This window comes from Epargyreus clarus, unplaced genomic scaffold (assembly GCF_041222505.1).
Source record: "Epargyreus clarus isolate Ecla_fem2 unplaced genomic scaffold, WU_Ecla_fem_2.2 ptg000032l, whole genome shotgun sequence".
Taxonomy (NCBI): domain Eukaryota; kingdom Metazoa; phylum Arthropoda; class Insecta; order Lepidoptera; family Hesperiidae; genus Epargyreus; species Epargyreus clarus.
In genome coordinates, this window is record NW_027332237.1 from 1,632,951 (window position 1) to 1,651,192 (window position 18,242).

General features: G+C 35.8%; 1 protein-coding gene and 1 long non-coding RNA gene across 2 annotated transcripts in view; both read left to right on the forward strand.

The window, feature by feature from the left end:
• The window catches only part of nolo (ADAMTS-like no long nerve cord), a 244,911-nt gene that overhangs the window by 215,047 nt on the left and 11,622 nt on the right, over positions 1-18,242 (forward strand). Inside the window, exons 17-22 of the mRNA XM_073090487.1 lie at positions 442-609; positions 1,827-2,009; positions 2,823-2,975; positions 5,181-5,359; positions 5,793-5,896; positions 6,939-7,048. Of these exons, the coding sequence (XP_072946588.1) occupies positions 442-609; positions 1,827-2,009; positions 2,823-2,975; positions 5,181-5,359; positions 5,793-5,896; positions 6,939-7,048 (897 nt within the window). The remainder of the gene's footprint in view (positions 1-441; positions 610-1,826; positions 2,010-2,822; positions 2,976-5,180; positions 5,360-5,792; positions 5,897-6,938; positions 7,049-18,242) is intronic.
• Positions 12,618-16,921, forward strand: LOC140755246 (uncharacterized). Its single transcript, XR_012103757.1, has 2 exons — positions 12,618-14,248; positions 14,557-16,921. It is a non-coding gene; the product is annotated as an uncharacterized LOC140755246 (long non-coding RNA).

Below are 18,242 nucleotides of genomic sequence, written 5' to 3' on the forward strand. Positions count from 1 at the left end.
AAGAAATTGTACGGTGTACTGCAATTGTGGTGAATAAATTATATTATTATTATTATTAATTGACAATTGAAATTTGATTACAGCTATGTTGCTTGTTTTATTGTATAATTTAAAAAAAAAGTCCAATAAGTTAATTTCAATACCCTCTCTTCTTTAGAAAGTCGGTTACAAGATAGAAATTTCAAATGTTCATTTTATTGATAAAGATTGAATTGATTTATTTCTTTATATTACTTGCTACTTGTTAGTGTTAAAAACCTATGTGATAAACTTTTAATTTTTATCTTACAATCTCATACACTCTCAATACACAAAGCTATTATATGCTTTGTTTATTTTTACTAAAACGCCTAAATACAGTTATTTAAAAAAATACATAGTATAAAAAATAAGAAATGTCATAGTAAAACATTATCTCAGACTATATAACTTCCTCACCAGGTGACCCGCGGCGGTACAAACACAGTGGTGGTACCACACAGCATGTGTCCGCAGCCGCCGCCCCCCGACCGGCAGTACTGCAACGTTCTGGACTGCCCCGTGAGATGGCATACGGGAGACTGGTCGAAATGCTCCAAGACTTGCGGAGGGGGAATGAAGCAGAGAGAGGTAATGGCTTGGATAAAAAAAACTGTTAAGAGTAGTGATGTTATTGACTGAAAATATTTACTTTTTTATAGTATAGGAGTAGCAGACAATCATGCAGTCCACCTGATGGCAAGTGGCTACTGCCGCCCATGGACATATGTAATTGACTACAACAAGGAGTACATTCTTACCTGATTTCGGCAGATGCGCCGTTACTCCTGAGGACTGATTTGGATCGCCTCCGGAAAGCATGTCTCCTTTACCACACCCTTTTTTTTTTTTTTTTATCTTACTATAGGCTTGCGTTTGGCTGCAACAAACCCTTCAAATCTTCAAACCAAAACACAATAGCGCTTAACGCTATTGTTAATAGGTAGAAGGTGTGGCGGTGGTGCCACCGGAGTCAAACCAAAAAGGATCCTACCACCTCCAGAACATAGTATTTATAAACATATATAGATTGTATAGATACTCAAAACACGGGTAATATTATTATCGCTGAAACTGAGAGGTTTCCCTTAACTGTCACTAACACCCAAACAAGGATCAACTATTAATCATAGTTGTTGTTGCCTCGAGTTGAAATACGCTGACACCACATACAAATTACTTTGGGCTATGGCTTTCAACGGCAGATAGTTTAGTGGTAAATTTCTTGTTGGGTCTGAGGTTCAAATCTAGGCAGATTTTAAACAATGACGTAGCATACGACAATGCAGTCCATCTGATGGTAAGTGAGTATAAGATTAGTGTTCTATTTATGCAGCGCTACTCGCTAATAGTGACAACAGTTATAATCATTACGGATAACGAGGCGACTGTCCCCATCAGGAATCGTGTGGCCTGTTGGTGTAGGCGTGGCTCCGCAGATGTTGTGTGGGGACCGAATGCAGCTGTATAGCGTTCGAAGCGGAACCACAAGGGCCAGACCTGAGCCCAGATATATCCGTATCCGAGACTATCAACTTCAACCTCAGTGGTAGCATCGCATCAGTGGCTGACCTCAAATAAGTCCTTAATCTTCTCTGTCTCTAATCTAATCGAGGTTGATTATAGATTTCCATGAGCAACAGAAACCATTATCATCAGATGGACTATATACTCCATTACTATTTTCGTATTATAAATAAACCGAAATCGTTCTGATTCAGCAATAATAACAGTAAGACTGTTGTCTTATATCTATAATCAATTACTTAATGATGATGATAATAATGATGTTAATGATCTATCATCAGGTGGAGTGTAAGCAAATAATGGCCCAGTCACACGTAGTGGAACGTCCAGCAGCGCTCTGCAATACTCCACGACCAGCGAACACCAAGTCCTGCAACAGCCGACCCTGTCTCATAGACACGTCGTCTCCAGAGATCTCCCTGGCTAACTCCTCGTATATACAACACGATCCGAAGAAGAAAAAGGTGAGTTGAAACTATCAGTTGACTTATTAGTAGTAACAGCAAACAATCTTAAGTAATTTTTGCTAATCATTGTTCGAAATTTTAGTTGACGAAAAATTGACGAATTTCAAACGGATGATTGCTTATTAAGAATTATTTTTTGTGTCCCTTATAATAAGTTAATCTTTTCAAAGTTAAACTTTATTATATTACCAAAGATTGAAATGTAACAATAAAGAATTTTCCAATGTTGTTCTGTAACAGGCGAAATATTGGATAGATTGTTTATTAATAACGAACGTAAGAGGCGTGAAAATAAAAATATTTTCAATTGTTTGCCTGCAAATAAAATTAGTTCGTGAAAACATCTAAAAATGTGTAAAATAATTTTAACCGAAGTTTGATGTAGGAATGGCCGTAAACTGATAATTTATTCACAAATGTTTGATAATTCACATATCTATGACGAAAGTCATTAATTATTATCAGCTGTTAAAATGAAATTATATCTGCAAATACAGTGGTCTAAAATTTAGCACAAAGGTTTGTTAAAATCCTCACCAATATTATAAACGGGAAAGTATGTTTGTTTGTTTGTTCACACCATAACTACAAAACGGATTATGATGAAATTTACTACACACGTTAGTATGGAAAAGGACATAGGGTAATCTTTTATCTCGAGAAAGTATACACCACCGAACATACCATCAAAAAGGGGTTGGCTCAAAAATAGAGCATCATTAGCATTATCATTAGATATCATTATCTAGACATCATTAGATTTCCGCAAAGTAACGTTATACATTTAACTATTAATTTATTATTTATCAGGTAACAGTGAAGGTGGGTGGCTCAGCAACAATATTCTACGGAACTCAAGTGAAGATAAAGTGTCCAGTGAAAGGGTACAACAGGACGAAGATACAATGGGCGAAAGACAACCAGATCATCACGAAATCAAAGAAGTACAAGATATCAAAGAAGGTAATAATAATGTTTGAATGTTTGTAAGTTAATTAAAAGCAGTGATTGTGGTTGAAACGTGGCCTCAATAGAGAGTTCCGAGGTTCAAATCTCAGGCACGCACCTCTAATTTTTCAAAATTATGTGCGTAGTATATAGTTAATTATCATTTGCTTTGACGGTGCAGGAAAAACATCGTAAGGAAACCTGCATATCTGAAAAATCTTAAAAATGTTATCAAAGGTATATATGAAGTCCACCTATAAGTACCTGTGACCACGCTGGCGCGTCGTCGACTGTGGCCCAATCCTACTTATTCTGAGAGTAAACCAGCAGTAGATAGTAGAAATAGATGTAGCAGTGGTGCCATCGGAGTTGAATCACATAGGGTTCTGTCACCTCAAAACAGTCCTGGCGTCAGTCAGTCATTAACGTCATTTTACATTAATGTGTTATGTAGTCTTACATTAATATTAATGAATGTTTATGTGTAATGCAGTTGCAATGGTTAATAATTAACAAATTTATTTATCCCGCTAATTGAAATCAATTTGCAATCCAGGTCAGTGTACATGTATTTTAAAACCTGCAATCTGTAATCTCATTAAATCCGTACAAATTGAGCATGAAATTTTCAATATGAACGAAACCTGAAACACGACCCATAATTTATTTATTTATTATTTTATTTTGTTCACTCGGTTTGTGTAAATTAACGTATGGCAAATAAAACTACATAGCTGAATTACTTAGTCAAAGGAAATATTTTATTCAGAATATTTCCTTTGACTAAGTAAGAAATTATTCTAAGAACAAATAGGTCGGGTTTAATATCTCGCCTCTTTATTGAAAGTGAGTAAATAGGTATCTGATAGTAAAATTCATTATAATTAGGTCAACTATTTCATGTTTATTCTTTTGTAGTATTTAATACGCTTAGTTATGTCATCTACCAAATAAGTAGTAAACTACGACTATGTGTCTTTAAGAATATATTTGTATAGTATATAAATATTTAATGTGGGTTATGCTATTTAGGGATTGAGGGTTGCAGGATCTGGTTGAAACAAAATATTCCTACACCAAAACTATATATTTTATTATGTAACGGGTACTCACGATATGCGTTTTTTTATTGCCGATATTTCGACTCAGTTGCATGGATCGTGGTCACGGCGAAACTGAAGTGGACTCACAAATAGTACAAAGTATGGTGCGTAAGGATATTGTTAGTGTTGTGTGTCGTGATATGAAACCTAGAAATGAAAAACGAACTAGACGTAGAGTAGATAGATTAATCTACCACTAGTAGTTTTCAACGGTTTCTCCCCTCCATGCAACTGGGTCGAAATATCGGCAATAAAAAAAACGCATATCGTGAGTTCCCGTTACATAATAAAATGTCTTAATTCCGCGATAATTTTAGTCTAAAATCAAAACTATATAACCTTCTAACTTAACAAAAACAACTTCAGAACCAGAACTGCCAAAATTGTAGTTCTCTAAACTTACTGACTATTAGGCTCCTTGTTTTTACCGCCGGCTTTCCAAGTAAGTCACAGTTGTTAGCTCGCAAACTTAGCAAAAACGTTTGATACAAACACACTCCACTGCAGCGTTGTTCCAGTTAAACTAAAGACAATATTTCAAGATCTTGCTACTGGATTACGCTAACGAGTTGATTTTCAACATTATCTCTGGACTTGCACGTCTTAGTTTGCATATAAAATTATCTTAAGTAAGATTTTGTGAACATTACGCGCAGGTGTTTCTCAGGGTATAGTTTTAGTTCCTGTACTCTTTGTTTAGTTAATTTGTATTAATTTGGACAATAAAGTGTTATTATTAGTATGTGAATAAAAGTGGTAGGCATTTTGTTAATAAAATAATGGTGTGCTGATGTCTTAAACACTTTACTGTGTACTTAAAAGTGCCTATCATGCAATATATCATATTTATTTCACTTTTTACTTCTGTTGCTCTCCCTTGCCTTTCTTATAAAATCCTACGGACTCCATTTTTATCGAACCGTATATCAACGTTGTAAATATATTTTCATGCATGTGGGTACTTATTGCATTTCATTTCTTTTCATTTATTTCATTTTACACTACATTTTACAGGAACTTCTGGAAAACATCTTGTGTAGTTTTAACCATATGTATATTCCAAGATATTGTATGATGTTTGTGATGTGATATTTATTAATGTCTGTTTTTTTATCAGGGTGCTCTTCGCATAACGTCACTATCGCTTCGAGACCATGGGGTCTACACCTGCGTCGCTGGCAGGTCTAGTGCTAACCTGACCTTGTTAGTTAAACCTAGACCTGGGGAATTCCCGTCTAGTGAAGAGATTGAGAGACACAAAGCGTTAGACGAGCCGTCCTCTCCTTTGGCTGATAGGTGAGTTGAAACGTATTTCTAGTAGAATTTTTGGTTTGATATATTTCGTTTGGGTCGTTTGGAAAAAATTTTAAGAGAGAATTATTACAATACCGACATATAAAATATACACCGTAAAGTTGGGTAGTAATTATCGCAAAATTTACAGAAAATACCAAGAATGTCATTTTAAATATCGTAATTGCACTTCGCATCATATTTTTAAATATATTCAACCTTTATTTTTAAAGAATTAAGTCTCTGGTCTTTGATCTTTCCTAGGACAAATATCTTTCCTAGGATAATAGATAATATCATTTGCTTTCCTTTGAAAAGGCCTATTATTGATAGTTAAAAGGACCTAATACAACTAAACTTAAATAAAATATATGATGCAAAAAATAAACAATAAAACAAAAAAGAATACTTTTTGCAAATATATTTTCAACAGTAGAGCTGACGGGCGGTATCGCGCCATCATCGGTGGGCGATCTGATGACCAGTCACATGAACAACGGCCCGGAGACCAGAGGAAGAACTATAAGAATCGTCAGAAAGGCAAGTATTGCTATGATACTATAAATAAATAAACGCTTTCTACACTTCTACACATAACATTGAATAGTCGATATATTTTTGAACGTTTTGAAATGAAATTAGACTAATCCGAATACAAATACAGCTAAACCATGTTTAATCACGTTCATGTTTGTGATATGTGCATTCATTGATTCGAATGAATTCTGTCATTCAAATATAGTGCAGGGGGTCGAAATAGGCCTGAATGACTTCAGGAAAAGACGGTTAGGGCTATGTCCTTTATCAATCTGAGAGTTAGAGGTTCAAACCCCACCTCTAATTTTTAGAAGCTAGGTATGTGCGTATTAGAAATTAATTATCTTGCTTTAACGGTGAAGGAAAACATCATGAGGATATATACACCCTTAGAGCTCTCTAAATAAATAAGTTCTTAAAGATTTGTGAAGGCTACCAATCAGCACTTAGCCAGTGCGATGGACAATAGCCTAAACTCCGACCTCAGGTAGGACTTTAATCTTATCTCGGATTAATTACACATGTTGATTACACATTAACCATCAGATAAACTTTATGCTCATTTGCAATGTTTATATTACAATATTATATTCAACCAAAGACAAAGTTATCAGAATCAATATGTACCACAATCGATAACCGCAATATCAAGTCAGCGGTTCCCAAAGTGCGGAAGTGCTCAATGAAGTTGGTATTTGTAATACGCGGTCGCTGAGGTCGGAAACTTTGTCTTGTCACCGGTATAATATATATTAATACTGGCAAAGTCGTTATGTAGGGATCTTTGTGTAGTGTATATGGAAAGATTTGAACGTCACTTGGAGATATTTGGGCACACGCTTGGACAAATGTTGGCGCAAACAATTATATAAACACGCAATCAGAATTTATTTCTTTAGTGTTACCGGTATAGGGATATTTTATATTAATATTGGAAAAGTCGTTGAGTAGGGACATTTGATTACAGCCAAGCTTGCACGGTACAGTACCCTACAACAGAAATACTTACCATAATATTTATTAATAAAAAATCTATTTAAAACAGGCAAAATAGACAAAGTACGCGACGCCCTCTATGGAAACCCAGCGACAACTAGCACCAAAGCATCGCCTAGCTTCAACAACCAAGCTAGAGACATCTATGATGAAAATGAGGTAAGTTTACATTCTGATTATATTTAATAACTAAACTGTATAATATATTGTATATTGGATTTTGTGGATAGATAAGTTGTCTTTGAAGTAGTATTAATACGTGTAATTGAAATAACAAAAGCTACTTGAGTCAAAACAAAGAAAGAATACAATACAAATAAAGTTAGTCAATAATAAAGAGAAAATAATATTTAAGAGGAATAAGAAGAATTCTTGAATAATAGCGTCATAGCGTGTACAATAGCGTATATAGCGCCAATAGCGTCTAGGTCATGTAACTTCTGAAAATGATAGTATAAATAAGCGCATAGAGTGTACAAATACTACGAGTAAGACTACACGTCTAAAAACGAAAATATCTAACCAATACAAAAGAGAAACTTAATTAAATCAACTAAAAGTTGTCAACTGACATTTCAACAATGTAAAACTTCGAGAGACTCGTATATTTAATCATATCCAATCAAATTCAACTAAAACGAAGAAAGACTGAATAAAATGTAATTTTGTTGTTGACAAAGTGGCACTAGAGACAATATATTTGAGATAATTTATAGACAAGGATACAGATGATAGGTAAGAGACATTTCAGAAATGTTGTTTGGTATATTGGCGCAGAAGTTTATCTCGTGTTATTTATTTAGTAATTACTACTACAGAGGTATCAATAGTTATAGAGGTTAACACAAATGTAATTTATTTGAAGGACTTAAATAACTAGAAAATTATTAAAGCTAACTGTTAACTGTTAATTTAAAAGAAACAATTCTACAATTTAAAGAAATCCAACGACAGCTTATATATTAAAATCCATCAAGCCGTTTTGGCTGTAAAGCGTGACAAAGAATGAGACATACATGACATACATACAATCGAAAACATTACTCTCCACAGTAAAGTAAAAGCCATAAAAATACTTCATCATAAATACATACGCAAATATTTTATACCCATAAAAAATAACGGGCATAAAAACCATAAAAAATCCTTGAATTCAAATCAATGACAAACAACCCATAACCAGTCTAGACATAGCACTATTATTCAGCCAGAAACATGTATTTCAACGTATCAAATCAGCTCCATCTAAAACATAAAGCAAAATCTGAACACATAAAGAAAAACATCGTAAAACCAAAAAATAAAAGTTCGTGTCACGAACTTTGTTCTAAACGAGAACAAAAAGTCTTCGGAATAGTTGATAGACAAACAGCGTAAGTAAGGTCCTTTGAAGTTTATGTGTTTTTGAGCGTTTATTTAGTATACGACGTTATATAGTTAATTAATGATAAAGCTATGCTATTTAAAGGTCTACCACCTTTAAATAGCATCATTTAAAGCTTTTATTTAATAATAAAGCAGTGATAGCCTAGTTAAAACGGCCTCTCATTCGAAGGGTCTGAGGTCTAAATCCCATGCACCTCTGATTTTTCAAAGTTATGTGCGTATTATAAATTAATGATCACTTGCTTGAAGGAAAACATCGCGAGGAAACCTGCTTACCTGAAAGTAAAAAAAAAATCTCAAAAGTAAATGAAGTCCACTTATTCACACTTGGCCAACGTAGTAGACTATGGCCTAATCCTTCTCATTCTGAGAGGAGACCTGAGCCCAGCAGTGCGATAGTAATAGGTTGATGACAATTCTGAGCGGCGTATCCTGATCAACCGAATCGGGAGAGACCTTACTCCGCCAGCGGTAGTAGCGGCTATGCTGGAAGAGAAACAAGGATGGAGGGTGGTAGTCTCCTTCTGTGAGACCGTTATGGGTAAGGAGGAGAATGCCGAACGGGCTCGGGAGAGGGCCGATCGCACTCGGATACGGAGACTTCGGGCGGAGGTGCTCCCCATGTTGATCCGTCTGCACAGTAGTGCTTAAAGAGGATCTCGAGGTCGCAAGCGATTAGAGTGGGGGCCAGTGACCAGAGCGACATGCGACATGAAGATGGCGACGATTTGTGGTCACAAATTGTTGTTTTTATAGTGGAAAGTGCAAATCGCTTCGAGGGAGGCCTAAAGGCATCACACTGGGGAAGCAGCGCTGCGTTCATTATTGAGATCCCGAGGCTTCTCTATTTCATGCGTACTGAGGCCACCGAGGGGTTTTAGTGAGTAAAAATCTCACATAACTCGGTCTTTCCCCCAGAAGATCAGGTATTTTTAGAAGATTCCCCTCCCCCCTCCCCCCACGAAACAAAAAAAAAGTTGATGACAATTAAAATGCTACAGTCTATTTTCGGTAGAAATCATATTAGAAAAGCCTTGAATAAGATCCAATAAACAAACCTATTCGAAGTATAATTATATTTGTCTTATAGTTTTATGTCTTTACATAAAATATCTAACAAAAATAATTTCTGACTCAAGGTCTCTCATTGTAGAACTCTCATTGTAGAACAAACACTAGAAATATTCGTACTCAAAGAATAATAAAGAATAAGGCGTCTTGCACACGACTTATCACGATTTTTTATTGCCGTAAATTCAATAAAAATTGTTCGAGTGCGAGTCGAACTCGACAAGGAGGCTCCCGTATAACCAAATTTACATTTATTTTTCATATTTAATATTTACTATCATAGAAGACACACTCATAGAAAAAAATTACCTTTTTTTTTTGTTGACGAGAGGGAAACCTTCAAAAGGTACCTTATGCCGTGGGAGCGGCACAGGGTTATTTGGGATTCTTACCGCACTAAAACCCCCCTGGTGGCCGTCCTCGACGCTGCGTAGAGGACTCCGGGATCTCCAACGGAACGCAACCGGAGTCCACTTGGCGCGTTGCCCCGTCGGGCTCCGCCCAGGTGAGCTTGAAACTCACCACACCATCTGATGTTCACGACGGTATGCGACCACAGATACCACCGTCCATCCCGGGGTTGCTGGCCGGGCGGTTCGAGCTCTCACTCTTGCCGTCCGCAACCCCGGAAGCCCCCTTTTAGTCGCCTCTTACGACAAGCAGGGGATACCGTAGCCATATTCTGGTCCCGGAACTACAGGGACAAGAAAAAAAAAATATCTATTATGGTTCAAAAGATAGAGCTCTATAACAGATGGGCAGATAGTGGAGACTTAATTATATAGTTCCGTTGTTTCATGTTTAATTTTAAATCAGCAATAATATATCGAATCAACATCGCAATATTTCTACTTTAAATATTGCATTTCGAAATCTTATTGCTTCGTGTGTAAGCAGCCTTATCAAAATTGCTTCTGCTATCTCTATTACGTGCAATAAAAACCTTCTTAGTTCAACAATAAGTCTCTCGAGTACACTTGGCCGTAACCTTGGAAGTCCTAGGCCTCGTCTACTCGTCTAGGTCGTTTAAGTTTATAGTACTTGTCGCTAACAGACTTAGAGTCGATTTCACTAACACATAATTTGTACTAGAGTAGCTATCCCGGTATAACTTTAATCTGTCAATTTATTCCATGGTTAACTTCAATTTCATTTCACCACGTTAGTCTAAGGATATCTTACTCTCGCATAATTACTCTATGACGTTGAACGAATGAATTGAACAAGTACGTAATGCATCCAAGTAAAAGAGACAGTTTGACGTATACTTGCACAATAGCACTGCATATTCTTACATTTGTTCGGATAATACGTTATCTTGATAGTTGAGTTGACAGTGATCTCGCGCTTTGACAATGACACAATGACACTACTAATCTTAGAATAGCAGCTTACTCGGGCGAAATCGGCGGTATACGACTTTACTCCAGTATGGAGATTTTATCCCTATGATAAATGTTGGTGAAACGTAAAATAGGCTTACTCGCGAGTAACCAACGACTTATTCTGGGAATAAGATTTATGCGACGTTGGTGAAATCGGCCCTTAATTGTATTACTGTCAATTGGGCTGTTGACTTTTGTAAAATTTATTACACCCACGTCTTATTTAAGGTTTTGTTTCGAGTGGGTAACTATTTAGTCTTTACTTTGACAAGTAAAGATATTTATAGAAAGAAGTAAAGATAGAAGTGAGGAATATTTACTAATCTATGTTTTTTTTATTAAAAAGTACGTCTTAACTGATTTTGTCACTGTAGTAGTTTCCCCCTTGGCACCAAAAAAAGTTAAGCTCCTGCTTAGGGAATATGTACACGCGGCAGATTATGTCGACGACTGTCGCCGATCGTCGCCTGTCTTCAACAACCGACGATCAACTGCGATCGTTGATAAGCAGTGACAGTCGACTGTTATCAGTACCCTTAGTATGAGCTTTTACGTTTTTACAAAAATGACTGTTTTTGTATTTTTTTACGTATTTCCCATACATTTCCAATCAGTTCTGATACAGTATACCATAATGCCATACCACAAAGGCTTTCACCACTTCAAACCATTGAGTTTTACCACCTATTGTTACTAACATTGCTTTTATAATGTGCTATTTGTGCACTTATTTGAAGGTGGTAGAACCCTTTGTGGTTCGACTCCGACGGCACCACCGCCACACCTATTTCTATCTTATAACAAAAGTGTAAGGCACTGCTGTGTTCCGTTTTGAAGGGTGTGGTAAGGGAGACAGCTTAGTCCACAGGGGTAGCGGCGCATCTGTGGCCGACCTCAGGTAGGAATATCTGACCCTATCTGGGGTTGATTAAAGATGTCCATGGGCGGCAGTAGCCACTTACCATCAAGTGGACTGCATGCTCGTCTGCTACTCCTATATTATAAAAAAAAATCTTATACCATTACTATTAAATGCCTTGAGGAGTGGAACCCTAAAATCTAGCAGCACCAAACTTATACTAACTTTGCAATTAGAACAAGCAGAGTTACGACCGCCATAACTATTCAATCATCGAATGGGTTTAATGTCTTTAGTTTTACGGTTGCTATCATAATTACCATTCTGGTGGAACGAATCAATTCATATTTTATGGATACCCTTATGAAAGTAGTTATGTGTTATTGAACAGATGAGTGTCTACCCTCTTGTGATTAAGTGCAATTTCTAGAACAGTTTATATTGACTATAAAGCTTTTACAAAATAAAATCGCAGGTATTTGTGATGTATTAAGTGTGATACCGACGATGTTTATGGTAGAACCCATTATGGATAGACTTCGGAAGCACCACTGCCACATCTATTTCTGCCTTATAACAGCAGTGTTAAGCGCTGCTGTGTTCTGATTTAAAGAGTGAAGATAGATATACTTATGTGAGATTTTTTTTTTATAATATAGAAGTAGCAGACGAGCATACATTCCACCTGATGGTAAGTGGCTACTGCCGCCCATAGGCACCTGTAATCAACCCTAGATAGGATTACGTGCTACCTGCGATCAGCCACAGATGCGCCCAGGCTCAGGCTCAGGGGTAGCCCTGAGGACTAAGCTGGAATGCTTCGGAAAAGTATATCTCCCTTACCACACGACATGACACTTACCCTCAGGTGGACTGCATGATCGTTCGCTACTTCTTTAGTATAAAAAATCATAAGGCATGTCACCACTTCCCATCAGTTAAACTGCATACTTATTTCCTTCACTTCAATTTTAATCATTAAAAGTATTTAACAAAGAAAGAAAGAAAGTATATAAGTCTCTGTTGTATGTATCAAAAGTAATTACCAGTAACGCCATTCTATCTAACTTTGTTTATAGTTTATTTGAACGCTACATTATGTATTATCTGTTGTCTATGCTTGTAGTCTGTGTACTGTCAATAAAAAATGTCCACTTCCTGTGCGTGTGCCACTGAAAACGTTGTTTTATTAAAAGGTTATGGGCTATAATATAAGTAAATAGTGAGTTTGACAGTAAATATGGCTACGAATATAATTTCCAGTATACCAAAGTTAAAAGGAAGAGAAAATTATGAAGATTGGGCTTTTGCAGTTGAGCATTTCTTAATCCTCGAAGGAATGCAAGAGTGCATTAAGAAAGATGGCGATGTTAACGACGCGAAAGCAAAAGCGAAGATCATTCTAACCATTGACCCGGTCTTATATGTACATATTAAAACAGAAACCAGTGCAAAAGCATTGTGGACTAAGTTAAAACGTATGTTTGACGACACCGGCTTTTCTAGAAGAATTGGACTTCTACGTAACCTAATTTCAATTCGTCGTGAAAACTGTGATTCAATGGCTCAGTATGTGACATTAATTGTTGAAACAAGTCAAAGATTGAATAATACAGGATTCAGTATTGGCGATGAGTGGATTGGATCACTTCTGTTAGCTGGTTTGCCAGATAAATTTTCACCTATGATAATGGCAATTGAGCATTCTGGCATTGAGATTACAGCAGACGCCATTAAATCGAAATTGATAGATATGGAGGACGGAAGTGAAGCGAACCAATCACAGCAAGGTGCATTCGTATCGAAAGGTTGGCAACATAAGAAAAATATTAATCATAATAAGTCCATAAAAGGAAGCGGAACCGGAATAATGTCAGAAATGTCAAACGCAAAATCGAACGTCAAATGTTATAAGTGCAAGAAATATGGACATTATAAGAATCAATGTGAATCATTTAAAAATAAACAATCTAATGCATTTAACGCGGTATTTCTAAGTGGAAAATTTAGCACTTCAGATTGGTATATAGACTCCGGTGCCAGTATGCATATGACTACTAACAAACATTGGTTAAACAACATTTCCGACAAAATTGAGATAACCGAAATAGTCATTGCTGACAAGTCAAAGATATCTGTGGAATGCTGTGGTGAAGTGAAAATTACGACAGTGGTGAACGATACTAAGTTCCATATTCCAGTTACAGATGTATTATATGTGCCTAGTCTAGCTACCAATTTATTGTCAGTAAGCCAGTTAATTAATAAGGGCAATAAAGTGACCTTTGAACGCAATCACTGTATTATACGCAATCAGATGAATGAAGTAGTGGCCACTGCAGACTCCGTGGAAGGTGTTTACAAACTGAATGTCGCAGAAGTTGATTGTTTGCTAGCACCAGTATCGGGAAGTGTTTGGCACAGAAGGCTCGCACATTTAAATAGAAGTGACCTAGAAAAAATGAAAGATGGTGCTGTTATTGGGTTGTCATACACAGATGAACCCAAGGCCAGTAAAACAAATTGCATTGTATGCTGTGAGGGAAAGCAAGCGCGATTGCCATTTTCACATATTGGTAATAGAAGCCATGAATTGCTGGACGTGATACATGCAGATATTTGTGGGCCGATGGAAACAAAATCTATAGGATCTTCCAGGTATTTCCTATTATTTATTGATGACTACAGTAGAATGGCGCATGTTTATTTTTTAAAAACAAAGGATGAAACATTTTCTTGTTTTAAAACATATAAGTCATTAGTAGAGAATCAGACTGGTAAAACAATAAAAGTCTTTAGAACAGACAATGGATTAGAATTTTGCAGTAAGGAATTTGAAAAATACTTACAGGATGCAGGAATAATTCATCAAAAGACAAATCCATATACACCGGAACAAAATGGTCTGTGTGAGAGACTTAATCGAACTATTGTTGAAAAATCTAAATGTTTATTGTTTGATGCAGATTTACCAAAAAGATTTTGGGCGGAAGCAGTGAACACCGCTGTGTATCTGAGAAACAGAACCGTAGCATCAGGATTAAACAATAAGACTCCATTTGAATTATGGTTTCACAGAAAACCAGATGTCAGCCACATTAGAATATTTGGCAGCAAGATTATGGTACACATACCGAAAGAAAAACGACTGAAATGGGATAAAAAGGCGTTTAACTGCATTTTAGTTGGCTTTAGTGAAAATGTTAAAGGTTACAGAATATATAACCCAAGTAGTAATACAATAAGCACTAGTAGAGATATAATAGTGATAGAAGAAGGGAAGAACAGAAGTAACGTAACAATTAACATAAGTAATATAGATCCTGAAGTAAAAGAAGAAATTAAGTCTGAAGAGGATCAGGAAATAGTGGGGAATTTAGAGTCTTTAAACTCTGATTCTAAATTAAAAGAAAACCATGATAGTGACGATGATAAGGAAAAAGAAAATCTTATGATTTTAAATCAAATTTCTGATGAAAAGACAGATGATGTCACCCAACTACGACGTATACGAAAGAAACCAGATTGGTATGGTATGACCAGCATATCTATGGCAACGGAACAAGATAATGACTATGGTGAAATAAGTCTAGAAGAAGCATTAAATGGACCAGAGAGTTTGCAGTGGAAGCGAGCTATCAAAGACGAATTAAAATGTTTTGAAGATAATGATGCGTGGGAACTTGTAGACCCTCCTAGTGACAGTTCAATAGTACAGTGCAAGTGGGTGCTCAAAAAGAAATATGAACTTGACAATCAAGTGCGTTATCGTGCTCGTTTAGTGGCAAAAGGCTTTAGTCAGAAATATGGAGTGGACTATGAAGAAACTTTCTCACCAGTCGTAAGGCATACCACTTTAAGATTACTTTTTGCTTTGTCTGTAAAATATAACTTGGACACAAGTCATTTAGATGTCACTACTGCCTTTTTAAATGGTGATCTCAATGAAAGTATTTTTATGCAAAAACCAGTATGTTTTGATAATTTTGATAATAATAAAGTTTTAAAATTAAAAAAGGCAATATATGGGTTGAAACAGTCTTCACGAATGTGGTATCAAAAGGTAGATCAGTGTTTAATTAAAAATGGTTATGTAAAATCCAAATTAGAGCCATGTTTGTATTACAAATTGAATGATGATACAAGTAAAACTTTTGTTGCTTTATATGTTGACGATTTCTTTATTTTTTCGAATAATTGTAAAGAAACTGAAAATTTAAAATTGATATTGATGTCTCAGTTTAAAATTAAGGACCTAGGTCAAATTAGACAGTGTCTAGGCATGAGAGTTAAATACAGTAAAGATAAAGATGTATTGACATTAGATCAAGAAAAATATATTGAACAATTGTTATGTAAATTTTACATGAATGACTGTAAAACAGCTGATACTCCCATGGAAAATAAATTGTATCTTAGTAGAGAAGAACATTGTGATAAAAGTTTACCTTATCAGCAATTAATTGGGAGTCTTATGTATTTAGCTATTTTAACACGTCCTGATATAGCTTTTTCAGTAGGATACTTAAGTCAGTTTAATAATTGTTATACTAAAGAGCATTGGGGTTATGTTAAACACATTCTGAGGTACTTAAAGAAAACGAAAAATTACGGTTTAAAATATTGTTCAAGTGAAAATTCAAAATTAGTTGGCTTTGTTGATGCTGATTGGGGAAACAACATTGTTGACAGAAAATCATATACAGGATTTTGTTTCAAACTCTCGGGCAGTCTTATATCTTGGGGTAGCAGAAAACAAAAAAGTGTAGCATTATCAAGCACAGAAGCAGAATATATAGGATTATCAGAGTGTTGTAAAGAGGCAGTATACTTAAGAAACTTGCAGTTTGAAATAACTAATATGTTATATAGCATTTTAATATATAATGATAATCAGAGTGCTCAAAAGTTAATAGCAAATCCTGCCTTTCATAATAGATCTAAACATGTTGATATCCGTTATCATTTTTGTAGAGATGCTGTAGCTAATAAAATCATTGAAATTCAATATATGCCTACAGCACAAATGCCCGCAGATTTATTAACAAAGAGTTTATGTTCCACCAAACATTATGCATTGTTAAAATGTATTGGCGTAGGAAATTGTTAAGTATTAAGATATGTTTGGATTTATATTTGTTGTATTGGTTGTTATTATTTTGATAAGTGGGGATGTTGTATGTATCAAAAGTAATTACCAGTAACGCCATTCTATCTAACTTTGTTTATAGTTTATTTGAACGCTACATTATGTATTATCTGTTGTCTATGCTTGTAGTCTGTGTACTGTCAATAAAAAATGTCCACTTCCTGTGCGTGTGCCACTGAAAACGTTGTTTTATTAAAAGTCTCAGTAAGCCTCACCCTTGTCGCAAAAGTTCTAGCAATCTATGTTATACTGTACACATTCAATAATAATTTTATTGTAGCTATAAAGCTGGCTATAAAGTTTATAGCCGCTTTACTGTTCAACTCCGAATTACTTCAGATAGCTAATCATTACGTCATCTGGGCACCTTCGACTTTGTTATGTGGAAAGTTATTGTAGGCGTTGTTTAAGTGTCGTGGAAAATCAAGGTTAGATATTATCATTTTGGTCTGCATCCATAGATTAGTAAAGATACTTCGCCGCCTTGAAATTGAATGAAGCCACAAACGGCTTATTAGTAAGTTCTTTTTTGAATAAAAACATTTTTAGAGAAAATTTACGAATAAATAACTAATGCTGCGTAATTTACATAATAAATAAATAATTATTTTAAATATTTTAGGGACATTTTAGCACGGAGACGTGGCAAAACTTTTTTACGCAACTATTTCAATTGTCAAAACTGGGTACATTTTCTTGTTAGGAGTGAGTAATCTTTACTAATCTATTTATTACATTTTTTTATTTTTCGTATTTCTTATCATATAAGTCATAAAAGTAAATTCATTATGAACATTTTAATTGTCCACCTATTACAGTTTAATAGATAAACCAATATACCGAAGCAGAATAATATGGGCATTCTGTATTATCTTTATGTTATTGTAATACATGTTATTTAGAAAATCTAGTGTCTGTATTTTGGTACAAGAGATGGACTTATTACAGACGGACAGACAGTGGGGACTTAGTGATTGGGTCCCGTTTTTACTCTTTGAGTACGGTACCCTAAAACTAAGGATACTTATTGAACTGATACTGATATTTATAGTATAAGAAAGTATTAGTGATGTGCCTTTTTCATGTCATTTTACACGATGACGTCATTATGTAAAACCAAGCCGTAACTAATACACATCACTATTAGACTAAGTACAAAGACAAGGCGCAAATTGTCGTACTGTCTTCCAGAATTGCTTTCATTGGCGACCAGTCCTCGGGGAATAAAGGCGATTAATCCGATTCCATTAGTCATGAACCAAGCAATCAGGTCTTTTTTTTAACGAATCCCCCTCGTTCTTCCTTACCGTTCCGTCTGTACCTTCAAAAGGTACCCTATGCCGTGGGAGCGGCACGGGTCTATGTGGGATTCTTACCGCACTAAAACCCCCCCGGTGGCCGTCCTCGGCACTGCATAGAGGACTCCGGGATCTCCAAAGGAACGCAACCGGAGACCACTTGGCGCGTGCCCCGTCGGTCTTCGCCCAGGTGAACTTGAAACTC